This window comes from Varanus komodoensis, unplaced genomic scaffold (genome assembly GCF_004798865.1).
Source record: "Varanus komodoensis strain SLA01 unplaced genomic scaffold, ASM479886v1 scaffold41, whole genome shotgun sequence".
NCBI lineage: Eukaryota > Metazoa > Chordata > Lepidosauria > Squamata > Varanidae > Varanus > Varanus komodoensis.
In genome coordinates, this window is record NW_025335954.1 from 1,763,336 (window position 1) to 1,785,755 (window position 22,420).

A 22,420-nucleotide genomic window follows, 5' to 3' on the forward strand; every position below is an offset into this window, starting at 1 on the left:
AAGCTTCACAGGCCTGTCCCGCAAAAGATCTCTAGGGGGAACCCTCAAACCCATCATAGCATGGGATTTCCTGCAGAAAGCAAAGACTGCCTCCCTTGGAGACCCCATTCCCATGGAGGCTGAGGTCCTGCTCAGCACACACACCTTGCTTCCTCTCCTTGTCTACTGAGCATGTCACCTGTGCCTTCTTGGGCCAACCTGGCTTCTGTTGAAGCAGACTTCCACATTGGCCAGCAGACATTTTAAGGGTTAGGAGAAACAGGGCTGGAAGAGATCTTCAGTCTCCTTGAGGTCAGAGGCATTGCACTGTATGGGATGTTTCGAGAAGAGGACAGGCTTGGTGTCAAAGAGGAACAAGCCTGTGGAGCCAGCGTGCCATGAGATGGGTTGGCAGCGGGACTCCCAGGCAGGTCATGGGCAGAACCAAGGTGGAATCTAGTCATTGATGGTAAACTCAAGCCAGAGCAAGCTTGGGTGGTCCATGGATGGATTCAGTAGCAAAACAATAATTTTTTTGGGGGGGGGGACCTCTGGAGTTTATTCAGTTTCCTGTCCCTTAATGCCAGTTACTTGGTAGATTGCAGTTTTATTGGTCAGGCGAGTTGTGATGGATTTTGAAGTGCGGGCTCTCAACATGACATTCCCCATAACTTTGCCCAGTAAGAGAGTGCAAAAATTGCAGACATTTGTGTTGATCTGTACCAACAAACCAGTCCTAGCAGTTTTCATCTCTATCAGGAGCAGGTCTTTTGTGCAGCTAAAGGATCTTAATTGCTTACTCAGGATCAAGCCATCCCAAAATACTTGGCATTGCAACCAGAATAGCTCACAACACGATATGGTCCCTAGGAAAACCAATTTTCCCTGCAGCTACAGTGAGGATTGCAGCCAAGTCCAGAAGGAAGTGGAAGTGGGGGGCAGGTGGGGGGCAGGTGACATTGGTGGACCCTCATGAGAAAGAGGCCGTGCTGCACTCCTGCAAGCCCTGGCTCCATGATGCCACCTCAGACCACTAGCCTAATGGCCAGCTGGCAACTTTAACCCACACATCATCTAGTCCAACCTTCCCCTGCAAGGCAAGATTATACAGCCTCTGGGCCTTCAAGTATTAGCCCACCCAATGCAGACAACAAGGGACAACAGACAGAAACAAGTAGCTGAGTTGCCAGCCCAGGAAATAACTCCGATGACTCAAGGAGATGACTGATGCTTCCCCAGTGGTGAGTCTTCAGGTGGATTCACACATGAATGTACAGTTCTTTGGTGGAGTAATCAATCCATGGGTGGTAGTTTGATTTATGATGGCCGATTCGCACACATGTACTGCCACTTATTATTGCTGTTACTGAGTGATGAATATGTCTCTGTGTGATCTCCTAAGGAAGGAAAGACACGTGGGGGAAAGTGAAGTGTTAAAAATGGGAGGTAATTCTAGGAGAAACATTAGGGTACCCTTCCCAAGCCTGGTGCTGGTGTTGTACTACAGCACCCATCACCCCCAGTTATGTTAGCAAGGGATGATGGAGGCAGTGGTCAAACGCCTCTGGTTGGCATCAGGTTGGAGGAGGCAGTTTTAGGGAATTCTACCATTCCCCACTACCACCATCAGATGCAAAGGCAGCAAAACAAACAGGCCCCCGTCTTCCTTTCTCCTAGTGTCTCCGACTCAGAAGGGAAGATGCAGGTTACGGAAGAAGCCAGGCGGCCCCTCCTGCAGGAGATGCTGAGCCAGGACGTAAGTGGAGATGAGGAAGATACAGCCACTCCCAGGGACTCTTTGAAGTTGGTGTTTGACAGGACCTCCTAACTGCAATACAGAAATAATTTACCTTGACATAGCCTGGGCAATAACTACCAAATTGCTGTCTTGGGTTCTTGGTCTGAGTGCAAAACTAATTATTGTAGTAATGATAATCCTAATAAGTACTTATTGTGGCCTTTGGCTCCTAGTTTAATACAGTTCTTTCTCAATATTGACCAGAATCCTTAGAACTCACTGAGTGTGTTTCCTGATGAAGTTTTTACTGGGAAATGGCTTCGGCTGATTCTGGGAATGTTACAAGGAGCCCAGATGCCAACTTGAATTGATAGCCCTCCTGTTTTTCCAGCTACTTTTTTTCCTTACTGGGAAAAACAATACTCTTAAGGAGGTAAAGAGCTGAAGAAACCTTTGGTCTAGCAGCTCCATGAACTGTCCATCTAAAAGCATGGCAGCATATGCCATGATGCCAGTTTTGGCACATGGCTTCAGAGATGGGGCAATGCACATTTCTGTGTGACAGGCTTAGGCATTCCCTCTCTGCAGGGAAATCTGAGAAATGTTATTCTCTGATAGTTCCCTGCACCTTGTAACTGTGATTCCAAGGATTCTTTGTGGGAAGCTGTGGCAATTAAGGGTGCAAGCCTATGCAGGTTTGGACAAGAAAATGTCCCACAACTCCCCAGCATGCTGAAGATTGTAGGAATTTTTTTCTGCCTAAACCTGCATAGGATTACATCCTGGCAAAAAAACTAATGTATGAGTTTTCCTTCACTACAGTTTAGTTGAGGCACTGCTTCTACTTGGAAGTGGAATTAAAACAGTGTCTCCACAAAGTGCCTAATATCCTGTTAAATGGTCTAGTGGTGTCTTCCTTGAGCCAAGCTGCTTATCTAGTAAGTTAGATTGTCATGTGGAAATACCATGTGTGTTTATCCTAGTTTTCCCATATGGGTTGAACGGTGGCAGTGAGAGTCTATGAAAAGTGGCACATGGGTGGACCTGACAGCAATCATGTATCATAGGCCAGAACTGGTTCACCACCTGTCAGTTGCTGACCATGGTCATGAGCATACAATTAACCCTTTCCCCAAGAATTTTATGTCACTTCAAGTATTTTTTCTATAAACAGGCCTACCTTTTGGCTTCCTCCTGTCAATTTAGGCATGCGGGAGGAGGTGCGAGTGAGAAATCAAGGATTTCTACTTTTTACCCATTTCTCACAAAAATGTGCTGTGAACCAAACAGAAGTCATGGGGTCTTAATCAACTTCTTTTGTGGCTCAGGACTGCTACATTTTGGATCATGGTGGAATGAAAATCTATGTCTGGAAAGGAAGAGGAGCCACTAAGACGGAGAAGCAAACTGCCATGTCTAAGGCCCTGGTATGGCATGAGGGAACTCCTGAATTACTTCTTCCCAATTCTTCTTTTAAAATCAGTTATAGATAATCTTGTGGAATTCTATGACAAAGTTTCAAGGTGGATGTGGTTTACCTGGATTTCAGCAAGGCCTTTGACAAAGTACCACATGATATCCTGGTTGAGAAATTGAGGAGTTTTGGGATAGACCGATGCACTGTCTGATGGATTAGGGCATGGTTGATGAACTGAAAACAGAGAGTAACTATTAATGGGGAATCATTGAGTTGGAGCCAGTGACGAGCGGGGTCCCCCAGGGATCTGTCCTCAGACTGATCCTGTTCAATCTTTTTATCAATGACATGGAAGAGGGGGTGACCAGTCTGCTGATCAGATTCGCAGATGATACTAAAATGGGGGCGATGGCAGGTACTCCAGATCCAGAAGGATCTGGACAGACTATGGAAGTGGGCAGGGGATAACAGGATGGCATTCAATGTGGATAAGTGCAAGGTCTTGCACTGGGGGCATAGGAATGGGTGTCATAAGTACAGGTTAGGAGACAAATGGCTGGAGAGCAGCACTTGTGAAAGGGATCTCGGGGTACTGGCCGACAGCAGGCTAAACTTGAGTCAGCAGTGTGATGTGCTGGCCAAGAGGGCAAACACCACGCTTGGTTGAATAGCCAGAAGCATGACTTCTAGACTGAGAGAGGTATTACTGCCACTCTATATGACTCTGGTACCCCTGCAACTGGAATATTGTGTTCAGTTCTGGGGTCCACATTACAGGAAGGATATAGCCAGGTTGGAATCGGTGCAGCATCAGGCCACAAGGATGGTGGCTGGATTGCAGGGAAAGCCAGGAGCTAGGTCTTTCAGCCTGGAGAAGAGGAGACTCTGAGGGGACGTGTTGGCAACATATAGGTATGTGAGGGGTGCCACACAGAGGTGGGTAAAGACCTGTTTTCCCTGGCAGAGGAGGGCAGGACATGTTCCAATGGAGCAAAGCTCAGGGATCCAAGGTTCAATTTGGATGCGAGGAAGTACTTCCTGCAGTTAGGCCCCCTAAGAGTATGGAATGGGCTTCCACAAGAGGTCATTGAAGCTCCATTGATGAGGGTGTTCAAGGACAGGCTGGACATGCACATGGTAGGCATGTCGTGAGCGGAACTGGCTGGAGCCGGGGGTCAGACTAGATGGCCCGGGAGACCCCTTCTGACCACTCTGTTTCTATGTTTCAATAGCCAAGGGGTGGAAATGCAAAATAAATATAATTAAATCAAAGATTATTATTAGTAACACTTATGATGATTTGGACCAATTCAGTACATTCCTATCATCATCATCATCATCATCATCATCATCATCACATTTTGTTTATAGCCCACCTTTTTTCTTCTTGCAAGGAACTCAGGACTGCCTGTGTAGCCCCACCTCTCTCATTTTATCCTCACAACAACCCTGTGAGGTAGGTTAAGATTAGAGTCAGCGAAAGGGCCAAAGTCACCCAATAAGCTTCAAGACTGAGTGAGGATTAGAACCTGCATGCCCCGGCTTGCTGGCCAACACTCTAACCACTATGTCGCAATGTCTCAATTTACCCATCTCATTTGGTATGTTTCTCTGTAAGTCACAGTGCTGATCGGAGCCAGCTCAGAACATTTTGTTGCATGAGATGGAGCTGCACAGAGTGCTCCTGCTATTCGTCACCCTGCCCTGCTGCCTTCCCATGTCTCCCATCTCAATCTGCCTAACGGCGGACCTGGCCATGTCACCCTATTTAGTCTTTGGGATAGATACCTTTGAAAACAACACTTTTCCTAGTCCGTACACATGTGCAGTCAGGTGCGCCAGCTGCTATTCCACTCCCCTCTGCCCCACCAGGCTTTGCTTCCTGCAGTTGCCATTCAGCCAGAGAAAACACGGCGGGCGTGTTGTTATCAGTGTTCCTGCTTCCGAGCCAGTTGGCAGAAATGGAACCGACCAAGGCCAGGACTTCTGCCCTGCTCAGCGTTTTCTTTTATAAAGAATCACTCTACCGTACAGCTCAGGTGAATGGACAGTTTTTACACATGGCCGCTCTCCGGGCCTGCCAAAAATTCCTCTGCTCTGTCCTCAAATCCGCTCTGCTCCCTGACCCAGACGGCTGTGTGCCCAGGCCTGGGCTCCTGATTCCTTGCATTTACCGCACACACACAGAGCTACCACCAATTCCCCCCGCCCCGCCCTGTTGGCAATCCTATTGCTTACCAATTTCTTAAACATTGCTGGATGCATTTGAATTGCTCCTATCTCATAATAAGCACAACCAGATCCAGTGAAAATAAAGTTTGGTTTTATTCTGTTTTGAACTTTTAAAAATTTTGCATTGTTTTATCATGTATTATTTTATGGTTTCAGTTTTTGTGAATTGCTCAGAAAGCTATAGTTATTGGACGATACATATATGTAATAAATATTGACCATTGCATTAAACAAGCTTTTTTTAAAAAAGAAAGGGCCACTGACAGTTTATTCTATTGCCCTTCTCCAGAAGGTGGAATAGGACAGGCTATTACCGAGTGAATAAATGCATTCAAGTGCTGGCAGAGAAGAATATTCAGCAAATGTAAGAGATGTGCAGTTGGGGATGGGGAGGACAGTGGTCTGGTGTGCGCATAGAAATGTTAAGTACCAAATACTTAAGTAGCTAATGACTGAGCACCAAGAAGTATTAAGTACCCAAGTATTAAGATAATAAAAATATTAGGGTGCAGTCCTATGCATTTTAGGCATAAAAAGGTCCCCCAGCTACCAGCATTCCCCAGCCAACATAGCTGGCTGAGGGATGCTTGGAAGTTGGAGGAGTTTTTCTTTCTAAGTGTACCTTTAAGTACTTAAGTTAGAAAGTGTGCAATTTTATTTCCCTGCTCTCATCATTCAGACTAAATTCTGCTGCGATCCAAACAATTCCATTTTGATGGGTATGTAGGTACAGCTAATGCTACACAGGAAACCTATGGGACAACCAGAAAAGGATTCATGGGCCATTCTTGGCTAGTCTTATGGCAGCTGCTTGTTCCCTTCAGGAATTCCTTAAGATGAAAGGCTACCCTTACAGCACCAACGTGGAGACGGTGCATGATGGAGCAGAGTCAGCCATGTTCAAGCAACTCTTCCAGAAATGGACAGTCCAAGACCAGACAGTGGGGCTGGGAAAAGCTTACCACCTTGGCAAAGTTGGTAAGGAAAATCCTCCTTTTTCCTGGTGTGACTTTGGTGAAGGACTAAAAGAGAATGGTCCATGCTCTGGGACTAGATTTTTTTCCTGCTGTTGGGTCTTGTTCTGTGACATAAACATAAACAATGCTTTATGTAATCTTCAAATCTGCAGGTTAACCTCAGCAGAGCAAAATATACTTTCTAGCTTGCTTTCTTTTTCTTCTAGAACAAGTTTGTTGTAGTGGTGTTGGTGGTTCTGGTTATAATTGTGAGATCTCTGGCCATGGTGCTTTACAAAGAACAGTCTGCCAATTGCCTGCTCCAGAGGGCTTGCAATCTAAAATAACACCTAGCAGAGGAAAACCTTGGCAATGTCTCCCTGCCTTCACATTCGAAAAGTCACTAATACAGCCTCTAAATAATGGGACCTAAACAAAGTCTGTGTACCAGTAGGCTGCAGAATTTGTACATCAATTGTATGCAGAATGTATGAATATACCTTGAATGTAGCTTGAATGTAGCTAATGCAATGTTATTACTTGCTGGCACATTTCTTAAGCAGTGAGATGTTTCAGTTTTTGCCTGTAATCCTCTGACAGTAAGTTCCACCCAGAGGCCTCCTTTTTGAATTGAAATTTGTGGGTTGTGCTGTTAGGTCCCTTTGGACAATCGTGCACTGGGGGACGGGGGGAGGGGTGTTATAGTTTTTTTTGGTAGTATTTGTTTTATATTACAAACATGCCTATTAGGCTAGTTATGTTTTACCAGTATGGAAGCAGAGCAGAATTCTGGTGTCTACACTGGAAGTAGACAGAAACAAATATGCAGACAGTGGGAGCAAATGGGCACTGCTACTGCAGCAGACACTGCTGCCACACATCTTGCACCAGGCCATCCCAAACAGGACTATCCCAAGGTTGCTTCAGCTCCGGCCATTCTATAGCTCTGTCTACCTCTCTGCCCATTCAGAGGATAAACGGTTTCCTAAACTCTTAGCATGCTATCAGAGTAACAAAAGACTTCCAGATAATGCTTAATCCATGGATCCCCAAACTTCATTTTGCCTTCCAAGGTTTAAGTTAAACTCTCAGCTTGGCTGCTTTGCACATCATGAGCGGTCATGGCCGAGGAATTTCCTTGCAGGGCTTCTTGTCTTAGTGTTGTGTGCCAGTTTGAATATTCACATGCTGTGAATATGCTGTGCCAGAGCCTCTTACTCAGGAACCTGGTTGGGGTGATTGACAAACCGGCCACAACCCTAAAACAGCCCATAGGTTGGGTGGCGTGTCAACCACCCCAACAAGCCACCCTTGCTGGGTTTGCATGTAGCAAGAAGCTAAGATGTCCTTCTGCCAGAACTTAAACATTTAGAATGATGCATTGAGGATCCCTGGGTGTAACAAGAAGCTCACCTATGCTGGGTTCTTGTTACAAGAGGGTTACAGTAATTTTCTTTCCCGAACTGTAACCCACCCTATCTCCATGCCTTGCCCTTTATTCCACTCATATGGCTAATTCTAATTGGCCTTCTGCCTCTAACTTGTCATGGTTCAGGTCTACAGCACCTTTATGTTTTCAGCAGTCATGGTCCAGCTGCTGTGTGTGTGTGTGTGTGTGTGTGTGTGTGTGTGTGTGTGTATGTATTTTGTGGCCTTCTGACAACCCTTACACCTTGCTCCCTCCCCATGGGAATGGGCACTTCACTTTACAAAATCTTGCTCTAACTGATGCCAGCAGCTCCCTCCTTACCCTTTGATGGATGTCTCCTTTCCAGCTAAGGTCAGCCAGGAGAAATTTGATGCTACCCTCTTGCATGGCCAGCCGGAGCTGGCAGCCCAGGAGAGGATGGTGGATAATGGAACTGGGAAAGTTGAGGTAAGCACTACAAGTCCCAGCCCCAGCCTGGATACTGGATCCCCTGGTGGCTATCTAGTGTACCACATGCCATTGTTCTCCATGTTTATGCCTCCAAAGGCCTGTGATATCATCCAATGGTAACTGACTGTCCTGCTCAGATATCTCGTGAAGTTGTGCTCCCAGTGGCTGCCATCAGCTTGGCTGCTCCGAGGTCACAGCAAGACAGGCTGGGCAGCCAAAGGCTCAGCAACTATGGGGGGACCTGCCGAGCCTCCAAAGCCACAATCATTAGCTAGCTGTGACTTGCTGTTTCTGAGCGTGTTTAGCAACAACTACACCGCTTCTACTGTATTGCCTATGTACACCCAAGTTTCTGCAAAAATGTTCCTAGAAACAAATATTTTAGGGAGAGATTTTTAAAATTTTATTTATCTGTTACTCAGATGTAGATATTGCTGCCAAAATGATGAACATACAATATAATAACATCAAAACAACAGTAGAATATAATAGGGCAACGTACACTTGAATGCACACAAACAGGCAGACACAAAACTGCAGCGGTCTCCTCTGTGCTACAAACTATAGCTGGCTGGCTCAGATTTCCAGGAAAGCTTGTATGAAGAGGTGCATTTCAAGAAGACACCTATGCATTATACCTGCGAGTGCTGCCCTGCAGTCTTTAGGTAAAGGGTTGGAGCTGCAATGCTTAAATGCTCTAGTGCAGGGGTCTCAAACTCGCAGCCTGTGGGCCAATTGCTGGGACAGGGCATGGGGGAGGGGCCCTGCGGCCTTCAAAGCGCCAGCGGCACCCGGGCCGGCTTCCGGGAGCGACGCAGGATGAGCGGCCCACCACCCTCGCGGTGGTGGGATACTCGATGCGGCCCAGCCTCACCCAGACTCTACTTCCAGCAGCCCCCAGGTCAGTTGAGTTTGAGACCCCTGCTCTAGTGCAAGGGATCCCTGGTCAAACTTGAGGAGCATGTGGCATCCTCAGAAGGGCTCTCTCTGATGATCACAGGCCGAGATCTTCAGGGTGAGGTGATCCCTAAGATGACATCATCCCCAAGTTGCTTAGCAGCAGCACCAGGAGCTTGGCCTGGTAGTTTACTGGCAGCCAAGGCAGTTCTTTTGGCCACGGTGCAGCTTGCTGTGCAAAGGAGGCTTCGGGTAGTCGCCCCGCCACTGGATTCTGCAGCAGCTGCAGCTTCTGGACCAAAGCCAAGGTAGCTCCACACAGATGGCATTACAGTAATCCAGCCTTGAGGTGACTGATGCCCAAACTAGTGGCAGGGGGTGCTTAACTTTCCTCCCGCATGAATCCTCCTTTGTTAGGGATTTTGCTTCCCAGTCAAGCTTTGAAACCAGCTGTGAGCTCCTCTGAGGGTGTTCTCAGGGGAGAATCCATGAGTGCAGGAGTCTTGCCCACCTGCCTCTTCCACCCTGCCCAGTATGACTTCACCCCAGCAGCCATGGAATTTGGACTACACATTTGCTTATTTAGCTCCACCTCCGTCTTTGTCATCTCCAGGTTTGGAGGGTCGAGAACCTGGAGCTGGTGCCAGTGGAGACTCAGTGGCATGGATTCTTCTATGGGGGAGATTGCTATTTAGTGCTGTACACCTATGAGGTGACCAGGAAGCCCTGCTACATCTTGTACATCTGGCAGGTGAGTGCTGCGACTCCGGTGGGGCACGGCTGGCTTTGGGTTCTGCTGAGTTCCCTTAGCAACTGACTTCAGAGCCCTTTTGTGCCGCTGCCAACAGTTCCTCTTCATGGCCCATGAGGCAGCCTTCCGTAACTTGGCACTCTCAAGATCTGTTGAAGAACAGGTCCCATCATCCTCAGCTGGCAGGTTGACTGGGTATTGTAGAAGTTATTATCCAACACTGCTGGAATGCACCAGATTGGGGAAGGTGGGTAATACTGAGGACCCCAAGACAAACTTGTGAATACCAAATCTTTAACAGTCTTCCAGTCCAAGTTTCCCTTACTGCTCAGGCTTTGAACATGCTGAAATGAGATAGGCAGTCGAAAAAGAGTGTGCCCTGCCTAATTACAATCAATGTCTGCATTGCATTTTAGTATAATAAATCAGGTTTTTCTCCTCTCTGTATCTATGAAGCTGCACTGTATTTATAACCCGCTTTTTTTCCTCCTGCAAAGGAACTCAAGGTGGTTTACATAATCCTCCTCTCCTTTTTATCCTTATAACAACCCCTTCGTGTTTCTTTCAGAAAGAGAATCGGGAAGGTAGTCATGGCTCACTTAAGGCAGTGGTTTTGCTCTTATTAGGACTAAACCTGAGTTCAGCTCTATATTCAGCTGCCATTTGTCCCAAATTTTAGATACCATTATGGAGGCTGGTGCTTATAGCATCTGAATCCGGCCTTCCCTCCAAGTTTAGGATGCCTCTCATGGGTTTGAGCCATGTTATCCTCATGATGACAGTCTGTAAAGGTAAATTACACTGAGAGGGGAGGATTTGTCCAGAGTCGCCCAGTGAGCTTCCCGGCCATCCACCACAAGGACAGAACTGCCATCCAGACTAAACTATTGGTCCTCACTCAGTCCGGATGAACACGCCCACAGCAAGGGCAGTGGACTTCACCTCCCAGGGGCAGGATGCCAGATCCTGTGCTAATTCCCCTGTGCCGCAGGGACGCCGTGCCTCAGTGGATGAGTTGGCCGCCTCAGCATACCATGCCGTGGAGGTGGACGAGCAGCTCGGCGGGGAGCCCGTGCAGGTCCGGGTCAGCATGGGCAAGGAGCCACACCACTTCCTGGCCATCTTCAAAGGCAAGCTCGTCATCTTTGAGGTAGGAAGCAGGACAGAGTGTTTTTATTTATTAGTTATTTATTGGTTTGTTTAATTTGTTTAAAGGGTGGGCCTTACAATAAAAGAGCAGAGTAGCACAATGGGGAACCTCAAACTTAATTTAAAATAAAAGATTAAGCTTTTAGTATTTATCAATAAATACAGTAAATTTCCCGGCCATCAGGGTTGTCTGTTAGGGAAATGATATGTTCTTACTGAGTGAAACATTACAAGGTTGTGACAAGGTATAGCTGGTTTCTGTAGGAAAATACCAGAAAGTCAAAGAGGCTGATTTGTTCATGGTCACGGTTAGTATATCTACAGTATACATTTATATTTGTTTTATACCAGCTTAATGGTTATAGTTTCCCTCCAAAGAATCATGGTTATTGTAATTTGGGTGGGGATGCTGAGAACAGGGGGAGTCAGGTGACCTCGTTAAGAAGGACAGATGTCTGTTGGAAGACACTCTGGATCTGAAGTCCATGTTAAAAAGAAGAAACCCTAAGGAGGGAGGAGACCTAAAGCAACATCAGAAACAAACTGAGGAAGGAAAATTAGTAATGAAGACTGGAAAATATGTGCGATAAAGAGGATATTAAAATGTGTGTCAGTAAGACTAAAGGAACAGTTTTATAAACGAGTACAGAAATGGTACCCAAGTCTGGTAAAATTCAATCATATGGACTGCAAATATTCTAACTTACATTGGAGCTGTGGTTGGGCAGTGGGTACATATTTCCATACATGGTGGGAATATGAATATATATTGAAATGTTGGAAAGAGGTTTTTAAGGAAAGTAGTAAAATATTGAGTTTAAATATCAAAGTAAACCCTGGAATTGCATTATTTCCAATATCTGATAGAGAACAATGAAGATGGAATATTAAAAAATTACTAACACATTTATTTACAACTGTAAGATTAATCATAGCAAAGAATTGGAAAATAAAACATGATTATTAATTGAGTGGTGCAGAGAAGTTTGGAATATAGCAATTAATGATAAATTAACATGATATTAAAATGAAGAAGGCTGTATAAATAAGAATAATTTTGATGATATTTGAGGACCATTTACTGATTCATTGCAATACTGGAAGGGGGATGGAGCTTCCTGAAAGCGCAAATGATTTAGCATGTATGCAGTGGTCCCATGTTATAGTATCACTTTAACTGCATGTTTTTCTTTTAGTTGTATATTTTTGGCAAACATTTAATAAAATTAAGTAAAAAAGAAGAAGGGAGGAGACCTTCAAGGGAGGGGCTTTGAAGGTGTCCATCCCCATGTAGAAACTGAACAGGTTTGCCCCCCACTTTACCAGAGTCTTGCCCACAATGAACACATGGAGTTCATTGCTCCTCCGTGTATCTATCCACTTACACACATGAATTAGCACATGCATTCTATGCAATTCTGTGTCCCCTTCTGCCCTCTTTCCCTGGTGATGCACTTCCCCTTCTTTTATCAACATGCAGTGGACCACCGTGGCTGTTAGGTGTCCCCGGCTCCTCTCATAGGAATAGCTAGCTCATCCCGAAAGTGCTTGGCCTGTCCATAGCTGAAAAGGGACAGGCTGCGGCTCTTTCCTCACCTGCTTCGTTCCTGGTACAGATGGATTCTGGGAGACCTCCATCCCATGGCACCTGCAAGATGGCGTTTCTTCAGTTGCAGCAGGTCCGCAGTGATGCTGGTTTGCTCTGCCCTTCTGTCATGTTCTCTGCAGGGTGGGACATCCCGGAAAGGTAGCTGTGAAGCAGAGCCCCTGGTGAGGCTCTTCCAGATCCGTGGAACAGATTGCTCCAACACGAAAGCGGTGGAGGTGATGGCAGTGGCTGCATCTCTAAATTCCAATGATGTCTTCTTGCTCAAGGCCCAGGCAGATCATTACCTGTGGTATGGCAAGGTGAGGGGCTAGGAAACAGGCCTCCGAGGAGGGCAAGGCCAGCTGGGGCTGGAGGGATCTGGAACTCTCCCTAGCACTGAGCCTCAAAGAGGCCCATATGGTGACTTTTACTCCACTGGAAATATTTGCTTTTTATGGGCATAAGTCAAGGGGTAACTTAATGGAACTAAATAAAACCACAATTGGTGGGATCTGCTGCCGATGCAGAATTTAGGATTTATGGGTGATGGAAAGATCCTTAACTTTGGTTCAAAAGCAAAGGCATCCAATGTCTATAGCCATTCTGACTGTGCAAGTGGCTTTGTAAAATATATGAACACCGTGAGTTAATCTTAAAAGCTACTGGGAGCCTAACCAGGGTAATCTAATACCTGGTGCATATTTTGACCCACTCTGCAAGTTCCAGCTTAAATTTAAATTTATTTACTTATTTATTAGAGTTATAAACTGCTCCCATAGCCCTGTAGGCAGTGTACTAGGTAAGAAGTGCAATGTAAGTTCAAAAGAAGCAATTATTTGCTTGGGAAGGTTCCAGTGACTTGTACTAGAGAGAATGGACATTAAATCATCCTGAACACAGGGCTTGAAAGTGAAACAGTCCTTTGAGTGGAGAAAGGGCTTTGTTTCCCCCTCCCAGTTAGGAGGGGAGGGACTGTTGCTCAGTGACCCAGTGCAGGCTTTGCATGCATAATGCACCAAGCTTGGTCCCTGGAACCTCCAGGCAAAGCTAAGGCAGAATCCTGCCTGAAACCAGCGGCAACCATCCTGAGCCAGCTGGAGCAATGGTCTGATTCAGTCCAAGCCCACTTCCCGTGTTCCTAGGCTGAAGTTCCCTTTCTGTGGCTATACTTGCATGTGACACTTAATCGCCATTGTTGAGCGCAGAGATGGGGCTCTGCGGCCCTCCAGCTGTTGTTGGAGGACAACTCCCACCCTTGCTCACCAGTGATTACACTGGCTCGGGCTGATGAGTGTTGTAGTCCAACAGCATCTAGAAGGTGTCCATGGGCACCACCCTCGCTTTAGTGCAGCCTTCCCCAAGAGGATGGCTTCTGGATGTTTTGGCAGCCACCACCAGCTTTCCTGACCATAGGCTGTGCTGGCTGAGAGAAAGCCCAGAACATCTGGAGGATGCCAGGTTGGGGAAGCCTGGCTTAGGGTTACGACGATGAGCTGCACTGCACCTCAAACTTGCATGCCCACCTCTCCTCCAGTGCATCTTTGAGGTGTGGGTCTTTGGAAGTGTTCACATCCATTTTAGATTGATTACAGCTTGTTGTGGTGCTGGAAGCTGGGAAGGACTGTGCTGAACTATGGTTTGTTGCAACAAATCAGCTTCAGCCTATGGTTTATGCAGCGGCTTTGTTTCAACAAATCATAGTTAAGTTTTACCACAATTTAGGGCTCATATGTAACACAAAACTGGCTCATCTTGAAGGGAAATGAAAACTTCCAATCAACTTGCTGATACACTGGAGGAAGGAGCATGGGAGTCTAGGGCTTGCTGCAGCTTGTTCTCATAAAGCACAGCTATGGTTTAGTGTTATGTCTGAAAGCGGACATACAAACAAACAAGCAAGTGTGCTTCTGTGTGGTTCAAGTGCAGAAACGACTAGGGCTTGTGCTGGCCAAATTGCTCAGGATAATCTAGAAGGTCTCAGCATCGAGAAGCAAAATCCTGTGGAGACCTGAAGTCCCCCATGCGTGCCTGGCGGCAATCCTCCACCTTTCTCTCACTGCGGTCTTCCGAATGCCAGGGCTCCAGCGGCGACGAGCGAGAAATGGCCAAGCAGCTAGCAGCAGCCATCTGTGAAGGGCTTCAGGAGTCTGTGGTGGAAGGGCAAGAGCCGGCTGAGTTTTGGGAGCTGCTTGGAGGCAAGGCCCCATATGCAAGTCAGAAAAGGTACGTATGTGTCCGTCCTCAACATTAGGGTCATGGAGGTGTCCCTGAAAGGGCTTGCATCAATCCTGGAGCAGAGCTGTGCTGGGTAGCCCTGCCCTTTCATGTCCCCAGATTTCCACTTGCAGAACCCAAACATCTGGAGGGAGAGGTCCCATTCACATACAGCTGTGCGCCTGCAGACCTCCATGCATGGCAGAACCCCCTTTGTTTTGGGGCTCTACCAGAACCTTAGTCCTCGGGGCCAACTCCAGCTCCTCCAAGAACCCTCATTTGCCAGCCCCTGTTCCCCAACCACCAATGGTTTAGTGATTTCCCAGCTTTTGCATGTATCATCTCCATTCTTAAAGGGGCAGAATGCCTCCACAAAGCCTTACTCGCTGGCAGTAAGTACTAAGAGGATTTCTTGTTGTGTTGGCCTCATCTCAAGAGGAATTTGGTTCTTGGGCTGAAAGAGGCTTGATTCCCCACTCCGGTTGTTCACGCTGCATGTGCAGATGTTGATGGAGAGGGCAGAATCATGTGCGGCACACCAGGAAGCAGAACTACATGGGCAACCCTGCTTGCCTGCTCATTTAAGCCCTTTCAACAACACCCTGCCTCCAAAAGAGCCACAAGAAATGGAATTGCCAGCCCCAGGAGGCTAATGCACCAGCGCCTACTTAAGACAGCTTTCCAGTGCCGAGCCTTCATCAGTAGGGAACTGCTAGACTGAGGTGATTTTTAGTGCTACTTGTTTTTATTCACAGTTTCAACTGCTTCATGGATTTGCTTCTTAATGCTCATGCCTTGATTTTAATGGCTGTGAGACACCATTGGTGGCTGAAAAATGAGACAAATGAAAAAATCAACATAGGAATAAATAAAATAAAGTACAGTTAAAGCCAGAGAGGTCATTCCAGGAGCATGTCTGAGTCGACTTCCAGCTGAATGATCCTGCTAGCAGAAACCGGGGGAGATAGAGACACTATTTTGCCTATTCCCCACACAAGTGTCCCCCCAGCGAGGCCACTTCTACCAATTTTGAGGGTCCCAAACACTCCAGAGCAAATGTGGAAGAGCACAGGGGGCCTTCCTCTGAGGCAGCAGAGATGGCTCCCCCCATGTTAAGCCATCAGAAAAGCTGTACTGGGAGAAAAGCCCCCTGCTGCTGCAGAATGAGTCTTGTGGGACGGGAGAGTTTTGCTGGTTCCAGCCAGTGTAAACAAAGGAATTGATAACAAAGCCAGCAGAACTGGGGTTTGGTTCAGTAGACCCCCGTGGGGTCACCCCAAGACGTTTACTCCCATGAGACTAAATAACAAAGAAGGGAAATGAATAATAATTAAAGCAACATCAGTTCTTTGGCACCAGAGGCAGAAAAATTCCCTGCAAATCTCCCCATTCCTGGCAGCAAAAATGCCATAATCATACATTAAATCACTCTCAGTTGGCTGCCTTCTTATGATGTCCTAAATCCACTGTTTGCGGCAGCCACCTTGCTCTGCCTCGTGGTCGGGCTGGCCCAGGCCTGCATCCACGCCTTCGTTTGAGCACTGCAAAGGGAGGCCTGGAAGTCCTTTCTCCAACAACCCACCCCTGTCTTACAGGCTGCAGCAGGAGGTTCCTGACCACCCTCCCCGGCTCTTCGAATGCTCCAACAAGACCGGCCGCTTCATAGTCATTGAGATCACGGACTTTACCCAGGAGGATCTCAGTGAAAGTGATGTGATGCTGCTGGATACCTGGGATCAGGTGTGCCTCAGGCAGGGGAGCCATAATGGCCCTGGGACTCCTCTCGCTCTTTCCCCAGCTCTCCCCTGTGTTGCCCTTTCATTCCCTGTGAGGGTTCAGCAGCCTGAAGCAGCCATTTGGCAGTTCAGCTACTTTGGGGGCGCAGGGGCAAGAAGCATCAGAGGCTGGTGCTATCTTTGAAAGTTTCTCGGCTGCAAGAAAGGCTGGGCAGAAACCGCAAGCAACGACAAGCCCAAGGCAAAAGATCTGTGAGCTCCGCAGTCCCAGAGCCTGAGGGCTTCTTTGTTCAATGCTTAATGTAAAGTTTCTAGGTTTCAAAATTTGTTCTGAAAGCATTTTAGAGCTTCCTGGAGGATACATCCACCACGTACTTGCATGAACCCTTAGATTACTTTTACCTTCATCTTTATCTGGGTGAACCCTCTGAATGATGTTAGGTTACTACAAGAGATAGGGCCTTCTTGGCTGTGGCATCCCCACTGATGGTACACCCTCCCAGGCAGGCTTTTCTGACGCAGTTATATTTTCTGTAGCAGGTGATGAGCTTTCTCTTCTCCCAGGCATGTAAGATCTGTAGATATGTGTTATAACTATTTGTTTCTTTCTAACCTGTTGTACTCTGTCTAGCAGCTTTTATATGTTCTTATTGGGCAGCACAGAAATACTAGACATCAAATGTAAAAGTTGCGTCAGGGGTTATGAGCTGTGATAGTCAAGAATGGTACCTGCAATGCTGAGTTCCTTGGAGCTCTGTTAGAAGAGGTACTGAATCAGAGGAACCTTTGACTGAAAAACGTGTCCAACTGAACTTTTCCCTTTATTCCCTAGAAACTTGTGGTCTCTGGACCAAATCTAGATGTCTGACTGGGAGAAGTAAGGTGGTGAAACACAGTTCAGTTCTGCCACGTTCATCTTACTGTTAAAGTAGCACCGTCTTCACTCCCAGCTTTAAAAAAGAACAAGCAGACACGAGAAGAGAAACCCAGGGCCATGCTGGCACATCTGCTTTGCCCCATAGCCATTGTGGCCTGGTTTCAGAAGGGCTGCCTCCTCTTTCCCAGCCAAGTGCTCTCCAGGTGTGGTGAAGTGGCACTCCTGCCATTCCAGCTAGCATGGCCGCCCTCCGGAAGGCACTGGCTTGGGAAACGTCTGCTCTAGTTGTTTCCTTGCATGGCAGAACTAACTTCTATTACTCCGAGTGACTTGAAAGGATGACTCTTCTCTTTCCAGATTTTCTTATGGATTGGCAAAGAAGCCAGTGTAGTAGAGAGGAAGGAGGCATTGACAACGGCTCAGGAATACCTGCAGACCCACCCCAGTGGGAGGGAGACTGATACCCCCATCCTGATAATCAAGCAAGGTTTTGAGCCCCCCACCTTCACAGGCTGGTTCCTGGCTTGGGATCCGTACCGGTGGAGCGTAAGTGGAAGACATGTCCCAGACACGTGTCTTATTTCCTGAGGAGCTGAGAATCCCTTGATCTGAGAATTATTACATCCCTTGTGTCATGTTGAGAGAGGACACAGCATTATCGCTATAAAATACATGTCATGCAGCTCTGACCCCGTCCGGAAACAGATGCTCACAAATCTTTGAAATCTGAGAGTATATCCACAGTACTGCTGTCTGGAATGTGAAAGTGGGATTTCTCATTTCATTTCTGAATGGTTGGATGCCTGAGACTAATGGGGGACACTTTACGTCTTGATTTGGCAGGCGTCAATCATCGAACCTCATATGCTGTCACTTGTCAAATATTGGCAAGTAGTAAATGCTCCTGCATCGCAACTAGTTATATTCCTCCCTGAATTCCTTTGGCAAAAAGCAAGCTATGAATACATTCAGTAAATGGATAAACGCATCCAATAATCACATCCTGTTCAATAATCACACTCCCACGACAGCTACTAAATACTGTCAAATACCAAGCTGCATCACATGTTGACCATCAAATACCAAAACAGGATATAGCTCGGTGCCAGTGTAAGGCAGCCGGAACTGATTTTGGAATGGGCCACTTTGTGCCTGCTCACTTAGGGGCTGCTTGTCATCTTTCTGGTTTAGTGTGAAAGCATCAGGCTTTAAAGCAGAGGTGGACCCCTTCTGGCCCTCCAAATGTTTTGGCTGAGAATTCCCATTATGCCTTGCCATGGGCTCTGCCGGCTAAAGCTGATGGGAGCTGTGGGCCGAAATATCTGGAGGGCTACAAGATCACACCCCTGCTTTCTAGGACAGGCTACGCCTTTTCAGAGAAAGGGCTTTTCTGAGTTAGTACAAGAGCAACTAGGCCTGCTGATGTTTGACACCCTCTCAAATAAGGGTGCTACCCATCACTTTCTAGAGAATGGTTGTGGCTCACATTTGGCTAGCAGCTGCCTCCTACTTGAAGTCCTGCCCTCTTATCCCATGCCTAGCCTAACAGGGAGTACCTCACTTGCACATCATTCTGCCTGTGAGCTCCCCAGGGGCAGGTGGCTGGCTGTGGGAAAACAGAAGCTAGCTTAGATGGAGCTTTGGGCTGATGCAGTCCCCATTTCCCTGCAGCTGAGCCCTGCTGGGACCCATAATCAGGTTCCTGCACTAAACATGTGGGAGGAAAGCTTTGTTCTCTGCATTCCAGCTGGAATATATCCCTGCAGCTCCCCTGATGACTGGCTTCTTCTGTCCTTCCAGGAAGGGAAGACGTACGATCAGCTGAAGAAGGAACTGAGAGAGGACCACAGCATTGTCAGTGGCTCCAAGGTGAGTTGGGGGCCTGTTTCCCCATGACAGGCCACAACTGAGGCGGCCAAGAAGTTCCAGTGCATAGGCAGTCCCTGGTCCCAGCTCACACAGTTTGCCCATCAAGCCCAGCTTTGGCTCCCCAGACTGGCCTTGAGCAGAGAGCTTGCTGCCTTTTATCTGGAGCTGCCAGGGATGGCACCCCGGAACTTCTGCAGGGAAAGCACATGCTCTGCCATGCAGCGCTGGACCCTCTTCCGTCACTTCCCCACTGGACCACTCTTCCCCAGGGATACAGATTAGTATTGCAGCTTTGGGCTGATGCATGTCTGACGGCATGCTGGGCAAGGCAGGCAAGGCCTCGGCACTCATCGCCGCTGCCTGTCAGTAGCCTTCTCACAATCATCCAGGCTTTCAAATACCTGGGATCCTGCAGCAATGAATAGCCATGTCCAAACAAACATGTCACCATGCAAGCATAATGAATGAATTAAATAGTTTGAGGTTGCTGTGAATGCAAGGTACCTACTCACAGAGGAGGCTGTCTGTTGTGTCCTTGCACAGATCCCTGTCTTTCCGTACAGCCTCTGTTGCGGGGGAAGGTCATTTTGCCTCATCTCTGTACTGGGGATGATTGAATCCATCAGTTGCTCCCAATTCAGAGGAAAAACAGGATTACCAGCTCCTGTGTAAGGAACAGGGACTCACACATATCCACAGGCTTTGTATCCCTCTGAGGATGGATAGTTCTTACTTTTGACAGTAAACCTTCTGGAAGGTGTGCCTCCAATTTTACTTCAGGGTTACAGTGAGCATCAGATATTTTAGCAAAGAATGGCATAGAATCTGCTATCCAGACTGCATTTAGGAATCTGTTTTTTTCTGTTTAGGATTCCAATGGGGGATCCGTTGCCCTAAGAGCTGGCATTGGTGGCAGCAACTACCCAACCTACCCTCTAGAAATCTTGCTGTCCAGCCAAGATAAGTTACCTGAGGATGTGGATCCTACTAAGAAAGAGGTGAGTTCTTTTAGGCCATATATTTACTACAATGTTGAGAATGGCAATAATAGCAAGTTGTTATTCTGTGATTGTACCAAGCGAACAGGCAGTTTGGAATTGGGGATGGAAATCAGCTGAAACTTCAGCTTAAAAATCATGCTCCTAGTCCTCATGGCTGCAAACTTAGGCTCCACTGGTTAAATATGAGAAGGCATATATTGGCCCTGTTCCAGTGTGCATAGCAAACAGCAGATGAAAAGGTATCGTTTCAGACTACAGACAGGGGCTTACAGCATTGACTGTTCCTTCATAACAAAATAAAAACAGGACTAGAGACATCTTCATGCAGAAAGCTAGCACACCATGGAAGACTGAACTTTAGGTTATAAGGTCCTCAGGGTGAGAAAAACAGCATGTGTTTTTATTATTATAACTGTATAATAAATGTCTATACAGAATCAGTATTTTGGTAGAATTCAGTGTGGTAATTCTTCTGCAGTCTAAAGTTTTATAGTCAGAAAAATGTTTACCTCATCCTTTGTGATGTGTACAAACCAGGCCATATGGGGGAGGGGAGACACACACCAAAGAAAGCAATTTATCACACGACTTTGTTCCTTTGAGTTTGATACAACTAGCACTAGCTCGGTTGCAAGAGCTCCCACTGTTTGTACTGACTGTACCAGCACGCTTCCCCTTACTCATCCAAGCATTTCGGGTTTTTCCCTCATCCACAGAACTTCCTGTCAGAAGACGACTTCATGAGAACCTTTGGGATCCCAAGGGAAGCATTTGCTGCTCTCCCTACTTGGAAGCAGCTGAACATGAAGAAAGATAAGGGGCTTTTCTGAAGAAGAATGCAGAATTTATACAGGTGGAAGAGGATCCAACTATATTCACTTCCTATCCATTTGGGGCAGGCCCCAAATCTAGACACGGCATGTTCTGTGACAGGAACGGTCTCGTTTTCAACTGTATGTATCACACTTGTGCCTAACTATGCTCTGAAAGGTGGCTTCATATTGTCACTGAAGCCTGCTGCTGTCCAGGAAGAATATTATTATTTTCCTTCCCTGAATTCTTACAAGCCTATGTTGTGATGAATTCAAAGTCCTGTGAAGAACATGGAATGCCAAAGTTCAGAAAATACATGGGCAACCAGCATGGATTTCTGCTCTTGGCTCAAATCTTGCCACATAGAAATATGTAGCCAGGAGCAGCACATAGAAATCCAAGTCAAATGAAGGCTGCTTGTTTTGTGATTTGACACCAAGAGTATATCTATATCTATATATATGTATTACAAACATTAAAATGGAATTTGCTGTCAAGAATACCTCATTCCACCTTATCTGTTGCTACTCTGATGGAATGCTGAGATTTGGTTTGGGAAGAAATAAACGATCCTTTAGGACAGGGTGGGGAACATTTGGCCCTCCAGATGTTGCCGGACTGCAAGTCCCACGATTCTTGACCACTGGCCATTCTGGCTGGGACACATGGGTGTGCCCTCCCGCACCATCTTTACTGGGGTTCAGAAGAGTGGCTCTGCAGCTCAGAACCACCACCCCTGCCCTGCTGTTTTGTACTTGTGTTCTTGGACAAGCCATTTTTCTTTTCGTTTCAGCCCACTTGTCTTCTGGGAAATATTTTTTTAACCAGCCATGTCCATCAACCCAGCCATTTTGTAAATGTGCAAACCCCTCCCCATAATAGCCATTGTCTGAGAATACCTACAATATACCCTCAGATTCCCAAATGCGTTCAATGACCAAAGAGTTTGGGGATGTGTGTCATCGAATGACCCTGTGGAGAACCTGTTAGCCTTCCCTCCAACAGAAGAAAGGCCAGGCCCTGTCACAATGAACTATGTCCTGGCTAGAACCTCTCCACACAGCTTTAGCATGTAAAAGAGCAAGGACCTGTGCACTCCCTGTGGTTTAATCCGTTTCCCTGGCACAACAGAGAAGTGAGAATGCTCAGAGAGCATGAATTGCCTGGCCTGGCAAAGCTTGCTCTTCCTCTCTCTCTCAGTGCTTCCAGAGTCAAGGGCTTCCTTGCTACTGTCATGGGGAGTGTTTCCCTGGCATCTTACAATTAGGCACAACAAATTGTCATCCCCATTAAAGAGCACACTGCTCAGGATTCAAGCTTTATT

At 46.9% G+C, this 22,420-nt stretch overlaps 1 protein-coding gene across 1 annotated transcript in view; it reads left to right on the top strand.

Annotated features, from left to right (window-relative positions):
* The window catches only part of AVIL (advillin), a 37,887-nt gene extending 16,746 nt beyond the window's left edge, over positions 1-21,141 (top strand). Inside the window, exons 7-19 of the mRNA XM_044443152.1 lie at positions 1,657-1,735; positions 3,046-3,144; positions 6,191-6,344; positions 8,098-8,198; positions 9,712-9,849; positions 10,841-10,999; positions 12,727-12,906; positions 14,664-14,809; positions 16,396-16,540; positions 17,771-17,959; positions 19,214-19,282; positions 20,152-20,280; positions 21,000-21,141. Coding sequence (XP_044299087.1) covers positions 1,657-1,735; positions 3,046-3,144; positions 6,191-6,344; positions 8,098-8,198; positions 9,712-9,849; positions 10,841-10,999; positions 12,727-12,906; positions 14,664-14,809; positions 16,396-16,540; positions 17,771-17,959; positions 19,214-19,282; positions 20,152-20,280; positions 21,000-21,113 — 1,702 coding nt within the window. The 3' untranslated portion in view covers positions 21,114-21,141. The remainder of the gene's footprint in view (positions 1-1,656; positions 1,736-3,045; positions 3,145-6,190; positions 6,345-8,097; positions 8,199-9,711; positions 9,850-10,840; positions 11,000-12,726; positions 12,907-14,663; positions 14,810-16,395; positions 16,541-17,770; positions 17,960-19,213; positions 19,283-20,151; positions 20,281-20,999) is intronic.
* The last annotated feature ends 1,279 nt before the right edge of the window (positions 21,142-22,420 follow it).